The sequence below is a fragment of the Galleria mellonella genome, unplaced genomic scaffold (genome assembly GCF_026898425.1).
Source record: "Galleria mellonella isolate WM207_F2 unplaced genomic scaffold, CSIRO_AGI_GalMel_v1 utg184, whole genome shotgun sequence".
NCBI classification, from domain to species: Eukaryota; Metazoa; Arthropoda; class Insecta; order Lepidoptera; family Pyralidae; genus Galleria; species Galleria mellonella.
In genome coordinates this window covers 12,839,261-12,855,560 of record NW_026442025.1, presented here as the reverse complement: position 1 = coordinate 12,855,560, position 16,300 = coordinate 12,839,261, and the positions used below count along the sequence as shown (strand labels likewise).

At 36.7% G+C, this 16,300-nt stretch overlaps 1 protein-coding gene across 4 annotated transcripts in view; it reads left to right on the top strand.

Annotated features, from left to right (window-relative positions):
• Positions 1–205: 205 nt before the first annotated feature.
• LOC113511992 (cytokine-like nuclear factor N-PAC) overlaps positions 206–16,300 on the top strand; it is a 79,875-nt gene continuing 63,780 nt past the window's right edge. For 3 of the 4 annotated variants that reach the window (XM_052893962.1, XM_052893961.1, XM_052893960.1), the window contains exons 1-7: positions 206–295; positions 386–422; positions 734–816; positions 1,268–1,394; positions 6,898–7,044; positions 7,696–7,896; positions 9,711–9,884. In XM_052893962.1, the coding sequence (XP_052749922.1) occupies positions 261–295; positions 386–422; positions 734–816; positions 1,268–1,394; positions 6,898–7,044; positions 7,696–7,896; positions 9,711–9,884 (804 nt within the window). In that variant the 5' untranslated portion in view covers positions 206–260. The remainder of the gene's footprint in view (positions 296–385; positions 423–733; positions 817–1,267; positions 1,395–6,897; positions 7,045–7,695; positions 7,897–9,710; positions 9,885–16,300) is intronic. The other variant, XM_052893963.1, reaches the window with a different exon arrangement.

The window sequence follows — 16,300 nt, the reverse complement described above, 5'->3', positions numbered from 1 at the left end:
TCTAAGTTTCTTGTAGATAACACAAAAAAAGTTTAACAGATAAAAGTCGAGCAATTTTTGTTTTTACCAAACAATTTGTAACAGTTATATTTAATTTAAGCTGCTTTACTCTTTACAGATACTTGAAGCATAGATGAAGCATTTTATATCTTCCATCCATAAACAAATAACAAAGAGACGCTTAAATAATAGTTCTATATTTGTTTTCATTACTCTTTGGTTAGTTCGTTGTGGAAATTGAAACAGTAAACACGTGTATCATGTCGGTAGCCTATAAACTTGGTGATTTAGTTTGGTATGTAGTGAAAATTATGTTGTTACTATAGGTTTAACTAAGATTAACAACTATAAAATATATATAACTTGACATTTGTGTTTGTTTCAGGGCAAAAATGAAGGGCTTCAGCCCTTGGCCCGGCCGGGTAAGTGACTCTTCTATTAAATTTTACAATTAAACAGGTAAAAAAACGGTTAAATTACTTATATTTTCTGTAAAAGGTAATGAATGAAAATTAAATAATGTTCACCCCATTGTTTGTTGATAAAATGTGACGAATATAAACACTAATGATGGGCGGGAAATTCTTTATTGCGTTTTTTTTTTATTAGTTTATATATGCAAACCGATAAAATATGTCTTAAACGGTAATATAACTTAAATTAATATACTCCCATTATTTATTGTATACTCTTTACAAAGTAACCTAATTTCTGTTGATGATGGTGATTTCAGGTCGCCATCCCCACTCCTGAACTGAAGCCTCCCAAGAAGGCGACTAATGTGCAATGCATTTACTTCTTTGGAACTAATAACTAGTAAGTACTATTTGGGTCAATTTACTTGTTATACTATTTTACCACAACATGAAATTTGATGGGTATGGAGTGGATAAAGTAATATTATCATCATAATCTTTGAATGCCCCACAGCTGGGCATAGGTCTCACCTCATAAAAGCAAAAATTAGCCTATACTCTATAGGTTGTTAACATTGATCACTACAGGTTTTTAATTCGAGTGTTCTTCTTGTACTGATGTATTATTTGTTTGCTCCCGTATTCTGTGTTTAGTACCTTTATCTTGTTTGTCATTCTAACATAGGCTACTTTTCATACCATTCCCAATAAATTGATATATCCCATTCATGTTTATAAAGTTGCCTATAAAAACTAGCAATGTATTTATAACAACTTTGTGATACAATTATTTTTATATACAACATAATACAGCTTAGTTCTGGAACACTGAAACTGTCTATTGCCCACAGTGCATGGATTGAAGAGAATAACATCAAACCATATCACGAGTTCAAGGAGCAGCTGATCAAGTCGTCCAAGACTGTTGCTTTCAAAGACGCCGTTAATGAGATCGAGGAGTACATTGTGAACCCTGAGGTAAGTTTCCAGTATTGTATCTGGTGGTGTTGACAGAAAATTTCACTCTGTTCATCCAGTCATTTCAAAATAACAAGTTGTGTTTTAGAGACTTAGGTGAGGAGGATATTTTTAAAATAAAAAATGTAGGCATAATGAAAACTTCTTGTTTGAAGTTTTTTTTTTATAAAGCTTGAGGTACATGGAATGATCACGGTTAATTCTATAGTGCCATTTTCTGTCTCTAAAGTTTTAATTTGATATTACATAAATATTATTGTAAAGATCAGTACACATTACTTCAGTATACATATATTTAGATTAAATTAAAAGTATTATATTAGTGGAGGAAAAGGGTGATGTTTCAACATATCGAAACATCCCCTTGTCCTCCACAGTACAGTACATTGTTATATAAAAAAGTTAATTCCAAACATTCAAATGCAAAACAAAGTAAAACATGGTGCTAGATCATTGTTATCTTGATTGACATTGTAGAAATGCCATGTGAAGATTTCTAAGTAACTGTAACATGTGAGATTTTTTTAATTTTTTTGTTTGGAAATTTATTTTCCTAATTAACACTATTTATTATTAAATTTTTATTTTATAGTTCATGCATTGATATATGAACAAAAACATATTCTCAATTTTTGTATTCTTAGTTATATTTTTATAATATTAATTTATAGTAGTAATTAAAAAAAATAAATAAAAATTATGTCCCAAAAATTACTTAGAAAATTAATTTTTGTTTACTTTTTTGGTAAGTCTTGTATTTTTTCAATTTCCTGAGATATTGTACAGTAACTAAATCTAAAATAAAAAAAAAAAATATATTGTTAGGTCTATAATGATTGTTTAGCAAAATTTCTTGCACTAAACTGTCAATTGATGAACTTTGCAGATAATATTTAGGGCATAGCTCATCAGAAATGACCCTATTGTTTACTAAATATACATAATTTTGTGAGAGATATTCTTTGAAAATTATCTTAATTCTATTGTGACTTATTAAATATGACATTAAATTGCGCACTGTGTAAATTTTTTGTGCTAAAAAATAATATATTTTTATACCACTGAGGTGGCAAACAAGTATGAGGCCTTATGGTAAGCGGTTACCATAGCCTATAAACATCTGCAATACCAGGCCCATTTTTTTTTAATGGATGATAATGGAATAGTAACCTCGCCTGCTGTATCGGTATACACTGGCGGCAGACCAGATAGGGATGACAGGTGAAAATGAAGCAGATCAGCCCATAGTGACAAATTTCAGTAGAATTAACCACGAAGGCTTCCAGGGGGAACCGCGTGGAGATCGACATAATAGGTTGTATTGCTAGCAATGAGTCAGTTAGACCTCATTACTCACAATCCCTTTCCCCCCACCAGGGGCATTACGTGCGCGTTGCCAATCCTGAAGGAACTTTTATCCTTTTTTTTTTAAGAACTCCATGCTGTCTCTTGAAATAACCTTGACAAGGCGCTCATTTAATTAACCTGAGCGTTTGTGGAACGAACCATCTCTGAAACCGCGCTATACGCGATCATACAGGCTCTAAGGTCCTTAGAACTCCCTGTCGATGGCGAGCTGTCTCTTGAAATAACCTTAACAAGGTGCTCATTTAATGAACCTGAGCGTTTGTGCAAGGAAACATCTCTGAGACCGCGCTATACGCGATCATACAGGCTCTAAAGTCGTTAGAACTCCCTGTCGATGGCGAGCTGTACGTTGGTAGTTTGGTCGTGAGCATTATACTGAACAATTCCTCTGGGCACAGTCTGCTGTACAAGCGATAGTGCAGTATGTTCTGTGATTAAGAGCACCAAATGATTCTGTTAATATCTGTCGGCAGCGTTTACCCTTTCTATTAATGGATCATCAGCTTTTTTTATAGATAAAAGGCTAGTCAAAGTGGTCCAAATGTGAAGATCGCCTACACAGTATAAATTGCTGTGATCGTCATTTTAATAGCCAACAAACGCTATTCTCAGTAGAATAAAGAAAAACCAGAAAAACACAAAAAATTCGTTTAAATTGTCTGCAAAGCATTTGAGGTCATCGCTTCGCCTAGTGAGGAGTCGTCCCACACTGCGTTTGTCGGTAGGCGGTCGTCACTTAAGAACCTTTTTTGCCATTAACATTAACATAAATAGTTATCTATTTTTTGGAGTTGTGGAGAAATGTAAGTTTGTATGAAAATAAAGAGGATAGACAGATTAGATTAAATACAAGAAGAAAAGATGTGGTTCATATTGTTTGTCTTAGACTCCGAGTTGCAAAATATTGTGTTTTGTACAAGTCAGTCATAATTATTCAACAAGTTACCCACTGATATGAAAAGCACTGACCGTTCAATACTTTTAAAACTTAGCTTAGTGCTATTTTGTTGCAAGGATTTAGACGAATTTAATAATTTCTAATTGACCATTTTGTTTATTTCCTTATCATTTGTTTTTAATTTTTTTTTTTATAAGATATTGTAACTTATTTCAAACACAATTGTATGATCATTATTGAATAAATGAATATGAATAGTTATAAGGCTGGATCATTGCCACTTCCTGTTTATTCTTTGGGCTATACTTGTTACTTTGATTCTTCTATGGGTATCCTCTATTAGGATTCTATCACAATTTTTCTTCGTCAATATTGCATGGCTAACGTTGGGTATCTGTCTCTATGATTATCGATGCCATGTTCCAGATTACATGTTCCCACGCCAGGACGCACTTTCTCTATCTGCCGTCTGCTGTAATATCAGTGATCATACGTTTAACCCATGACCATTTTAGCTTAGCAATCCAGTCTCCGCTTTCAGTTACTCGAATTTTGTTTCCGATGTCCAAGTTTCGGATTCTGTATCATCAGGTTGATGATGCCTAGTAAACGTATTTTACTAAATCTTTTTATACCACTGAGGTGGCAAACAAGCATACGGCCCACCTGATGGTAAGTGGTTACCGTAGCCTATGAACACTTGCAATACCAGAGGTATTACGCGTACGTTGCCGACCCTGAAGAAAATCTATTTTATTATTAACTCATGTCCCACTGCTGCACAGAGATCCCCTTTATTTCATTTCAAGAGTTTCTGTTCTGCGTCACCTCGAACCAGTGCTTTCTAAATGCATCCAGATCCAGATTATCACGCCATCACTTCCTGGGTCGGCCTCGTCCATGTTGTCCATTTGTGGGCACTTACTAGTTAGCGATTTTTGCCTACCTTTCGCATGCGGTTATTTTACAAAGCTTTGGCGAAAAATTCCATCACTGACAAGCACTGGACCTACACAGCACGGGTTATGGTCTACATGCTCCCATTACTGAAAGACGATGTAGTGACAAAAATCGAAAAAGGAATGTTGCGTTGGTTTGGTCATTTGGAGAGGATGGATGAAAGAAGAATTACGAAAGAGATTTATCGAGCAAGAATGAATGGAGATGTCGGTAGGGGCCGCTCTAGACGGACGTATGTCGACCAAATAGGGGACGTGCTGAAGAAGGGCCAAATTAAAAGTACCCGTAACCGGCGAGCGTGTATGACAAGATTGATGAATGTGGAAGAAGCGAAAGAGGTTTGTTTGAATCGAAGCATTTGGCGTTCCATTGTTTCTGCCTACCCTAATGGGAGACAGGCGTGACAGATATGTATGTATGTATGCTCCCATTATGGAAAGAATTATACTAGATAATTATATTGTTTTGGTAAGAGTGCGTAGCGATTTTTCTATTGATTGCCGTACGTCTCCTAGTTGTGGAATGTGTGAATATTTTGCGTGGTGGAATGTCTTGAGTAAATCATACTTACTGAAATCTCTAGGTAGCGTGGTGGGTCCTGTTATTGGGCTTCCCAAAATACGGTTCTACGTAATCATTCTTATCTCGCAGAATGATGGCTAGTATACGCTAACAAAGTATCAGTGAGAGAAGTTAGGTTAGGATGAAGATCGTCAAAGGCTGCTATTTTTACGAATTAATTTTTATTTCAGTCGTTAACACTGCTGAACATAAATCTTCTTCATAAGAAGGGTTTTGCCAGTAGTTGCCATGCATGGCATACAACCGCAGTTAGGATTTTAGAGATGTTTGAAGAGACGCTGTTGCCAATTCCTCTATTATTAAGTTCCTTTAATCGCTTCTTACGACATCCACAGGAAAGGAAGGGCTGGTCAATAGGCATAGAATACTATGCTAGGACCACAGTCTTTTACTGATTGGTCTGCTATAATTAGTTAACTGTCTACTTTTAGCTATCATTGTTCTTCGTCTATTTGGAAAAATACATTAGAAGCTATAGGATGTAGGAGGACAAATCTGTAACTCTTTGATCTTATACATGTATGTGATTCGAAAAAGAGTGCTGGATGGAAGGATGATGAAATAAATCTCACAGATTTAGCAGAGTCAGATAAATACTGTATAGGATAAATGGGAGAATTGAAGGGAAAAGTGAAAATATTTTTTTTGTACGTGTTACGAAAGTGGCGTTTTCTATGCCCTTCTTTTAAAGACACCACTATATGTTAGAATTTATAAATTAACGTTATGGTAGCGTATAGTTAAAGTAATTGCAGTCCAATGGAACATGTCAACATATGACCGGCGTCAGTCACTGACATGTGGGAAATAGTCCCGTGTCTTAATGTTGTAGATATCTATTTTGAAGTGCAGTGAACCATCTTTTTTATGTTGTCATTGTAAAACTAATGAAGAGAATTACCTCATGTCTGGGTTTTCTAAATTGTGTGTTCTGGAGGAAGGAGGCCATTATTCCTTTTACCGAGTTAGAGTTATCATCTTATATACATTTTATGGGATAATATACTTAGGGTACTAAGAAGGAGGCCTCTCTGGTTTAGTCTCGTCCGCAGTTTCTTTCGCTCTCGCAGATTTTTCCCCGTAGGGTACTCAATAATCCTTTTTTGTTCGGATGAACATGAGAAAGTATTAAATTATTTGAAATTATGCCTACAACCACGTTTTAAGACAGAGAGGTCTAAGGTATGGATGGATTTTAGAGTCTGGATGATCGCTGATATTCATCTCCACACGTTTGAACCTAAATTTTCTCCCGCCAACGTTCAGGCTGTGGAATGAGCTCCCTGCCGAGGTTTTCCCTAGAAACTGGGGTTCTCCAAAAAGGGTATAATATTAAGGTTACTTTAGGGTCGGCAACGTGCACGTGACACCTCCAGTGTTGCAAGCGTCCATAGTCTACAGTTACCATCAGACGGTGCTTGTCTGTCACTATTGTGATATAAAAAAAAGCTAACGTTAAAACTTGAAGGATTTATACTTCGCTCTAATTCTCTAGTTCGTTCTAGGCGCTATCCCAGGAGTTCTTTGGCTATTATGATTAACCAGAGAACTGGGGCAGCGCACACATTGACTCAATTTTTTGGTAATGGTTTTCAGGATTGAAGCAATTGTGTGATACTTATTATTGTTCTTACTAAATAAACCCATTCTCATTTTGAATATCACGAGATTACTGATTATACTGTTTTTGTCTAGAAATTTGGTGACATTGACGACCACGCTAGAAATGCTGAGGAAGAATTTGATAAGTTAAAAGATGTGCTTGACGATGAAAACCAAAAGGAGGAGGCGGAGGAAGAAACTGTCTCTCCTGATGTTAAAAAGAAAAGCTCCACTCCAAAGGTAAATTTATTTACTGGCGCTAGAGTTTTAGAGCTTTCTGCGAGGTGACGGATGCCTTTTTTAATTGATGAATGAATGACGATGAATGAAAATGGAATGGTAACTCCGCTTACTACACTAATAATTTCATGGCGGTGTACCGGTAAAGAATGACTGGCGAGAAGGATGTTTGGTTGGTTGGCCCGTTATGTTACTGTGAATGATTGCAGACGTATTTTTAATTGACTGTCGATGACAGGGGAATAATGTTTAAAATGTACATATACTTGAAATATAGAACATATCCGGCTGTTAGGCGCAAGATGTAGTCTAAATTTAGGATTTTAATAATGGTGTTCCTTAGATATGTTATAAATATAGGACAGGTTACGTGACTACAGTTAAAATAGCTCTAAAATACTTGCGAATGCTTTTTAATAAATGATAAATAATAGAGAAGGCGGGAGCATCCCGATCATTATCATACATATATTGACGGATGTAAGGTGAAGAATGAGAAGAAGAAGGGTTGTCTTAACAGGGACTATATTGCATGTAATTCGCTAGCTAGTGCTTGTTTACAAGTACTGTTTGTCACAGCATGTATATTATTGGATGCATGGAACATACCACGACCAGACCAAATGACCGACAAGTTCTGAACATTTATAGATACGTTTGGGTTCAAAGGTGAAGCCAATAAAGCGCTCGTCGTCAGCCGGGCTGAAGTCGACGCCGCGGAAGAAGAGTAAGAGCAGTTTCCCAAGGTCGTACACCGACAGCGACATGGCCAACGAGAAGCCGTCCATGCTGAACCATTCGTTCTCCAAGAAGTCTAGTTTGCTGCATCGCCCGTCTAACATTCTGAGACCTGTGAGTACACCCTTTAGTTATGTTTTTCAATATTTGTGATCCTTTTTATTTGTGTCATTTATTATCCTTGGTATTTTTTGTCCATGATATTGTTTATCCGTGATGTTTATTATCCGTGATATTTTTTATTCGGGACCTTTTTGATCCGTGATATCGTTTATCCGTGACATTTTTTATCCGTGATATTGTTTATCCGAGACATTTATTATCCGTGATGTTTTTTATTCGTGACATTTTTTATCCGTGATATTGCTTATCCGTGATCTTGCTTATCCGGGACTTTTTTATCCGTGATATTTATTATCCGTATATTTTCCATGGCACACATGTTGCTTTACGTAAATGAGGTTACAGGTCCGATTCCTGGTCGGGTCAATTTAGGAAACGTACTTGTCTAAATTATCTCAGTTCTGGTTGTGCCCCAGATGTTTAGCGCCTGGTTTCTTATAACATAGGATATCCTAGATTGGAGACCAGGCGGTTGGTGTGACTGTATGGCATTTGTTATTACCCTCGTTGATCTTGTCAGATTTATCTGACATGATTTTCCTGTTTATTTAACTATTATGTAGTTCATGTAATTATCATCATCATATGAGCCTTTAACTGTCCACTGCTGAACATAAGACTCCCTCTTGACTGGGTTTGCCGTCCTTGCCCTCCCTTAGTCACCTCTTACGACATCCACCGGAAAGGAAGGGTTGGCCTATTCTTTGCCGGGACCACACGGTAACCATATAATATTTAAACGGACATGTTCAGTGGTGCTCGTATACGTGGTTAGAAAAGTAGGTAATTTTTTAATGGATGATAACGGAATGGTAACCCATCCTGCGCTAACAGTATACGCTGGCGGGGCATCAGTGAGAGATGATAGGTGAGAAAGAAAATGCAGGTCAGTTAACCCATCGTGATGAATACATCTGGAATTCAGCACGAGGGTTTCCAGGGGGGATCACGTGCTGGTCGACCTGACGTTCTACCCCATATTGCTAGCAATATGACTGGTAGTCATCATTACTAACTATCCCTTCATCCCAGTCGCATTTTTTTTTATGGGTGAAAATGGTATGGTAGCCCCGCCTGCGCTAACGGGATACGCTGGCGGAGCACCAGTGAAGGGTGTTAGATGAGAATGAAAACAGGCCAGTTAGCCCATCGTGATGAATTCATCAGGAATTAACCATGATAGTTGCCAGGGGGAACCGCGAGGTGGTCGACCTGGTTGGGTATATTGCTAGCAATGGGATTCTCAGTTTCCATTACTAACAATCCCTTTCCCCCCCAGTCGCATGATTTCGACCAGATAGGGTATATTGTTAACAATGGGACTGGTAGTCCGCATTATTAATCCCTTTCCCCTAGAACGGTAAGTTAGTTTGGTGAAAGCCTCAAAAATTGACTTTTTTTTTGTATAAAATACTCAAATTTGCCAACTCATGGTGGTAAATCCTAAGATTTACCAATGTATGGGCTATTATAGTAATATATACACGGCAACACATGTTAACCTTTTCATGAGGGGGGAAAAGGATTGTCAGCAATGGAGTTTAACAGCCCCATTGCTAGCAATATACCTTATTAGGTCGAACTCCACCTGGTTCCCCCTGGAAACCATCGTGAACAATTCTTGTTGAATTCGTCACGATGGGCTAACTGACCTGCTTCATCCTCACTTATCATCCTTCACTGTTGCCCCGCCGGTGTATACCGATAGCGCGGGTGGGGATACCATTCCATTATCATCCATTTAAAAAAAAAAAAACCTTTTCATGACTTCTGTTTGTTATATGGATAATATTCTATTGCTGCAGGAGACACCGCCGTTGGATTTGGAGAACGTGTCCGAGACTCTGCTGGAGAAGAACATTAAGGCGAGCCAAATGAAGTTCGGCTTTCTCGGCCTCGGCATCATGGGGAGCGGCATAGTGAAGAACCTCCTCAACTCTGGACACAAGGTCATTGTGTGGAACAGAACCGCCGCTAAGGTAAGTGATGTTTTTTGTACACGTATACGGATTTTTCTCTTATTAATTCGTATACTTTTTTTTTTCATTGTTCTTTCTATTTTTTTTTTATATTTCAATGTCATTTCTATATTTGCAAGAAACTCCAGATATATATATTATAATATCTGAGACTAACTTTTTAGTTTTGTTTACGTAAAGGTGATTTGCGTAGGTAATAGGTTTTATCAATGACAAAACTGAGATTTTCTATTTCGAAAATAGTTTTTTTACATACATATATTGTGTCTAAGAGAGAAGATCTGTTATATATTTGGGTTTTTTTTTTTTTATAATTAGTATAATCGTTAGTTGATTGATAGGGTCGTAATTAGGTACATAGTTTTGATCGTCAGTTTTGAGATAATTGTCAGTAGATTACATATCATAATTTCGAAGATTTTTCTTCTATCTAATTTTGCCGTCTGTAACATATACCTGATAATTCCTTTAGATTTTTTTAACTTGCTCTGTTTTGTAGGTTTCTTGAGAGTTTAACTATCCTCTCCCATCCTTACACCCTTTCACTCCTTTCTCCTTCTTCATACCTCTCCCCCTGCCTCTCTCTCCCTATCACGCTTTCTATCTCCCCCTCTCCCTTTCTCTCATACCTCTTCCTTTCTCTCACCTCTCTCCCTCACCCCTTTCCCCTCTCTCCCCTCTCCCTGTCTCACCCTCTCCCTTTCTTCCCCTCTATCCTCTCCCCCTCCCACATATCTCCCTTTTCCTCCCTTTCACCCCTCACCCTCTCTCGTGTGTATGTAAGAGTAGTGTGCGTGCGTGTTTTTTTAATTATTTCCAAAGATCATTTTGTTATGTATGAAAATGAAATAAAACCGCTCCGTACTCGCTTTCACTGGTGCCCCATATACATACATATAGCGTATACACACAGTGGATGTATTAATTCAATTAACACGAGTTTGTTTGTATAAGCTTTATTATATATTCACATTTGACACAAAGAAAGAAAATAATAAGATATACAGGCGGACTTATTTATCGCTTGATGGGATTTCTTTGAGTTTTATATTTAAATATATAATGGAGTATATCACTGAGGTGGCAAACAAGCGTACGGCACTCCTGATGGTAAGATTTGTAAAGATTAAAAGAAAATATTGTATAACATAGGTACATTGTAAAGCATATAATCTTACAAATTATGCTGATAGCGCGTAACTCCATGTAACATGAGATCACTGGGATTCGCGTATCGCGTGGCAAGGTACGCCCTGTCTTTAGTACGCATTATTTTTCAAATGAAATCAGATACGTTTTTTTTAATTATAGCTTTTTTGCTTTATCTGCATCATCATCACCCACCGATATTATAGGGCAAAATCTAAATTTTAAAAAATATACTAATACAAAAAAACGAAGGAGTTTTTTTGAACGCGCCCATATCTGGAACTGAGGGTATAATGTTGTATAACATTAGATGTGCTTTGCACGCTTAAATAACTTTTCTTTATAATAAAAAAAAAAAAATCTGCTTACGAAATGAAATGAAATGAAATTTATTTGCTAGAAACATTGTAAATAAGATGTTGCATTTGTCAAGTTTACAAGATGTCCATTGTGTTTCGCCACATCAAATGTCATGCAAATATTAACCATTGAATTTATTCATTGGCCATTTTATACAGGTACATTATATATTTAATTTTTAATTATTTACAACATTAATTATAAAATGAATATGCACTTCTATTGAAGGACGCCATGACAGACTAGCTTAATTACATTTTCCAATGTTGCCAACCTTAGGTACAATAATTTCCAATGTACTACAGGGGGAAAAGGGATTGTAAGTAATAGGGTCTGATTTCCCCTTAACTACCAATGTGGGATATATCAGGTCGACCTCCACGCGGTTCCCCCTGGAAAATATCGTGAATAATTCTAGTGGAATTCGTCACGATTGGCTAACTGAACTGCTTTTTCTTCTTCACCTATCACTCCTCACCGGTACCTCGCCAGCATTTACCGATAGCGCAGGCAGGGTTATTATTCCATTATCACATATTAAAAAAAAGAATGTAAAACTACCAGTCATATTTGAAAAAAATATTTTTACATTTGGTTGCACATTTCTGGTTAGAAAGAAAATAGGTATATAGGCCAATTAACATCATGATATCACCACAGGTGAATCCGCGAGATACAGTTAGTCATTAATATCCTATTAAGGGAGTGTTCTATTAATGAAATTGAACATTTTCATTAAGTAAATATTGGTCGAAAAATAACAAATAAAACCTTTGAAACTTCCATACTAACACAGCACGGCCATCTTCGTTTCAAACTTTGTTGTCGTTTATAATTGGTTATATTTTTTTTTTATACAACTTAGAATGGCAAACAAGCTGACGGCCCACCTGATTGAAAGTGGTAACCGTCGCCTATAGACGTGAGCAGTACCATGGACATAACAGAGTATACTGTTTCGCCCATGATATCCCTCATGCGTTGCCATTCCTGAGGACTCAGGTGTTATTCCTCTGTACCCAGTAAATTCACGCCATATCCCACCCTTCAAACCGAAACACAGCCATGCAAACACAACTGCTTCACGGTTGAAACACGAATGGAACAGAGGTAGCCAAGCAATCGACTTTTGTACAAAGTCTCCCTCTGCTCATTTCTCAAATATAGAGTTCCCTTAGTCGCCTCTTCCGATACCCACAGGAAAGAAAGAGAATGAGCCACATTCTACGCTGGGACCACACGGCAACAGCTGAATAGATTTGCATTAATTATACATAATTTCGCTGGTAAAATCTTATCCATATATAAACAGTAAGTGAAGTTTTTGACGCACACATCAAAATATGTAACGTTATGTCATTCCAGTCTCTTTCCCCTCTCCCTCTCTTATCTATCCCCCTCTCCTCTCTCATATATATCTCCTCTCCCCTTTCATATATCTATCCTCTTCTCCCTCTCCTCTCTTTTCTATCTCCTCTCCTCTCATTCTTATCTCCTCTTTCCTATCTCTTTTTACCTCTTTCCTCTCTCTCTCTCTCTAAAGAGGTAAACCTCTACTTCTAGTTAACGCTTTCACAAGAAAATAGATCGTGGGACTCCACTGTCTCATTCTATCTTATTCGTGTAGTGTCGAAAACGGATAAAGCTTCCCTAAAACTTGGTCCTTTCGTAATATATTGACATGATTCTATTTATTTCTGTTATTGATTTTAGTTGCTGTTAGTAATTTTGTCATCAGGTCATCAATAACTATTTAAATAATTACGTAAACATGAATATGTTTCAACCTTATGATTTACTAATATATACAACTTATTACCAATAGTACTAATTACGCCATGGGGTCGATTCTGAAGCGCTTATATTTATAACCGAGTTTAAAAAGAAAGAGATTCTCAATTCAATTGTATTTTTTTTTAAAGTTTGTTATCTCGTAACTCTGTCAGTTGTAAACCAAATTGGAAAATTCTAATGATTTTTTTTTTTTCAATATTTTTACATGAATGGATATTCGTATAGATTGAACTCATATACATTTTATCAAAACCGTTTCACTAGTTTAGTTTTAAACCTAAATAGCTTGATTTGCCACAATTGAATAATTGAAATGCCTTTTTTAATACAATTTAATTATTAAAACTAACAACTTAATATAGATTTATTATTATTATTATACCAGCCGTTAACTGTCCACTGCTGAACATAAGCCTCCCCCATAAGGGGAGTTTTCCAAGTAGTTGCCACGCTTGGCAGGCGAGTTGGCAACAGTAGTTACGTTTTGGTGATGTTTCAAGAGGAACGCTGCTGCCCATCCTTCGACCATTGATTTCGATATTACACTGAAATTATTTTAAATAGTAATGAATGAAATTTTTATCTACTTCTTACCTACAACTTGGTCCGCATGATCCGGATTTTTTTTAATGGTTGAATATGAAATGGTAACCCAGACCGCGCTATCGGTATACGTTGGCGGGGAACCAGTGAAAGATGATAGGTGAGAATGAATGTAGGTCGGTTGGCCCGCCATGGTGAATCCGACAAAAATTAACCATGATGGTTTCCAGGGGGAACCGCGTGGAGGTCGACCTGAGAGGGTATATTGTTAGCAATGGGGCTATTAGACCTAATTACTAACAATCTCTTCCCCCCCCCCCCCCCATTCCAAATATTAGGTGTAGGGCGAAACAGTATACTCTGTTATGTCTATGATACTGCTCATGTCTATAGGCGACGGTTACCGCTTTCCACCAGGTGGGCCGTCATTCTAAGTTGTATAAATATATATATCATAGAACACTAATAATATGTATTTAATATGTCCTTGTCTGATTTCTCTATAAACATTACATTGTTTTACCCGTTTTTGATGCAAGTGTTGGTCCCATATTTTGTCACGATTACAATAAACACCATTGGACATATTTGCAGCGCTGTCTAGTCCTATAGATACTAGATTAAATGAGGCACAATATACAATACTAGTATAGTATTGTATTGTCTGTGCTTATGTAGTTATTTATTATAGCTCAAACATGCTTGGAAATGGGAGCATTATTTTGACAATCTTAGAGATAAATCAAACTTGCCGTACTGGCCAGATACATGCGGGCAGCGGCCGGCAAAAGTTGTATGAAAATCCATATCTGTCGTGTTTTGCGGCCAGATAAATTACTATGTAAACTCATATCTGTCCTGTAATTTAAAAATGGAATGAACTTTCACTTCGAAACACGGCTACCTAATAAAAAGTTACTAATAAAAAGTTTTTTTTTAAATTTCGAACTGGTTTGCTACTAGAAAGCTATTTATTGAAAAAACAAAGGAACATTATGGCGCGTGTAAAATTATTATTGTTCGTTATTCGTCATTGAACTTAAAAAGTAAAATTGTATTTTTGATTGTTTGTCATTCTAAGTTGTATAAAAAAAAACAAATATATAACTATATAATACTAATTACAATATGAATACATACATATCAACACTTAAATAATGAATAACAATAATACAGAAGATACGTACTTATCGTGAAGCAATTTCAATGATTGAATAATATTGTAATAAACTCATTAACTATTTTTAAATTAAACAAAAGGTTGGCCTCTCTCGTACTTGCTGTGTCCCAACACAGTCCATAATTGAAGTTGAAGTGTCATTTACTATATATTTACTATATTTAATATGGGTGCATATTAGGGGGGAAAGGGATTGTTAGCAATGGAGTTTGACATCCCCATTGCTATCAATGTGCCTTATTAGGTCGACCTCCACTTGGTTCCCCCTGGAAACCATCATGAATAATTCTTGTTGAATTCGTCACGATGGGCTAAATGACCTGCTTCGTCCTTATCTATCATCCTTCACTGGTGCCCCGCCGGTGTATACCGATAGCGCGGGTGGGGTTACCATTCCATTATCATCCATTAAAAAAAATATGGGTGCATATTATGGAATGTAATAATAAATAAATAAATTCGTAAATTTCCCGTTATACACATACATATATAGACTTCATTAAAATTGCACATATATTTTAAAAATAATAAAATCGTAAGTTCATATGAGTTTCAGAATTTATGTATAAAATAGGTTGTAATGCATTTTCTGTAATTCTGTAATGTGACGTGGCGTGAATTTACTGGGTACAAAGCAGTAACACCTGAGTCCTCAGGAATGACAACGCATGGGGGGTATCATGGGCGAAACAGTATACTCTGTTATGTACATGGTACTGCTCATGTCTATAGGCGACGGTTACCACTTTCCATCAGGTGGGCCGTCAGCTTGTTTGCCATTCTAAGTTGTATAAAAAAAATCATATTATAGTTATTATAATATTCTATTTAATATAGTTCAGAATAATATTTTTTATGAAAATGGAATGGTAACCCCGCTTGCGCTATGGGTATACGCTGGCGGGGCACCAGTGAGAATTGATAGACAAGGGTGAAAGCAGGTCAGTTAGCCCATCGTGAAGAAATCCGTAAGAATTAACCACGATGGTTTCCATGAACCGCGTGGAGGTCGACCTAATATTGTACATTGCTAGTAATGGAACTGTTAGATCCCATTACTAACAATCCCTTTCCCCCCTTCTGTTGGTCTTCCAAATAAATAAGTAAATATAGAATACCTCGTAATCCGTGGATGGAGGTGGCTCAGGACTATTTTTTATGGTAGTCTATAGGGGAGGCTTATTTTCAGCAGTGGACAGATAATGGCTGAGATGATGATGTAGTAGTGATCCTCACGATAGTTCTCATGTTTTGCCATTTCTGAAAACTAGAGTATTATGCTTTTGTACCCTGAAATTTCTCTGTGTGAAATGTAAGGTTGAGAAATACGCCCATTTTAGCCTATTAGCAATTAGACAATTAGGTGAATTGGTAATAACATCAATTGTTT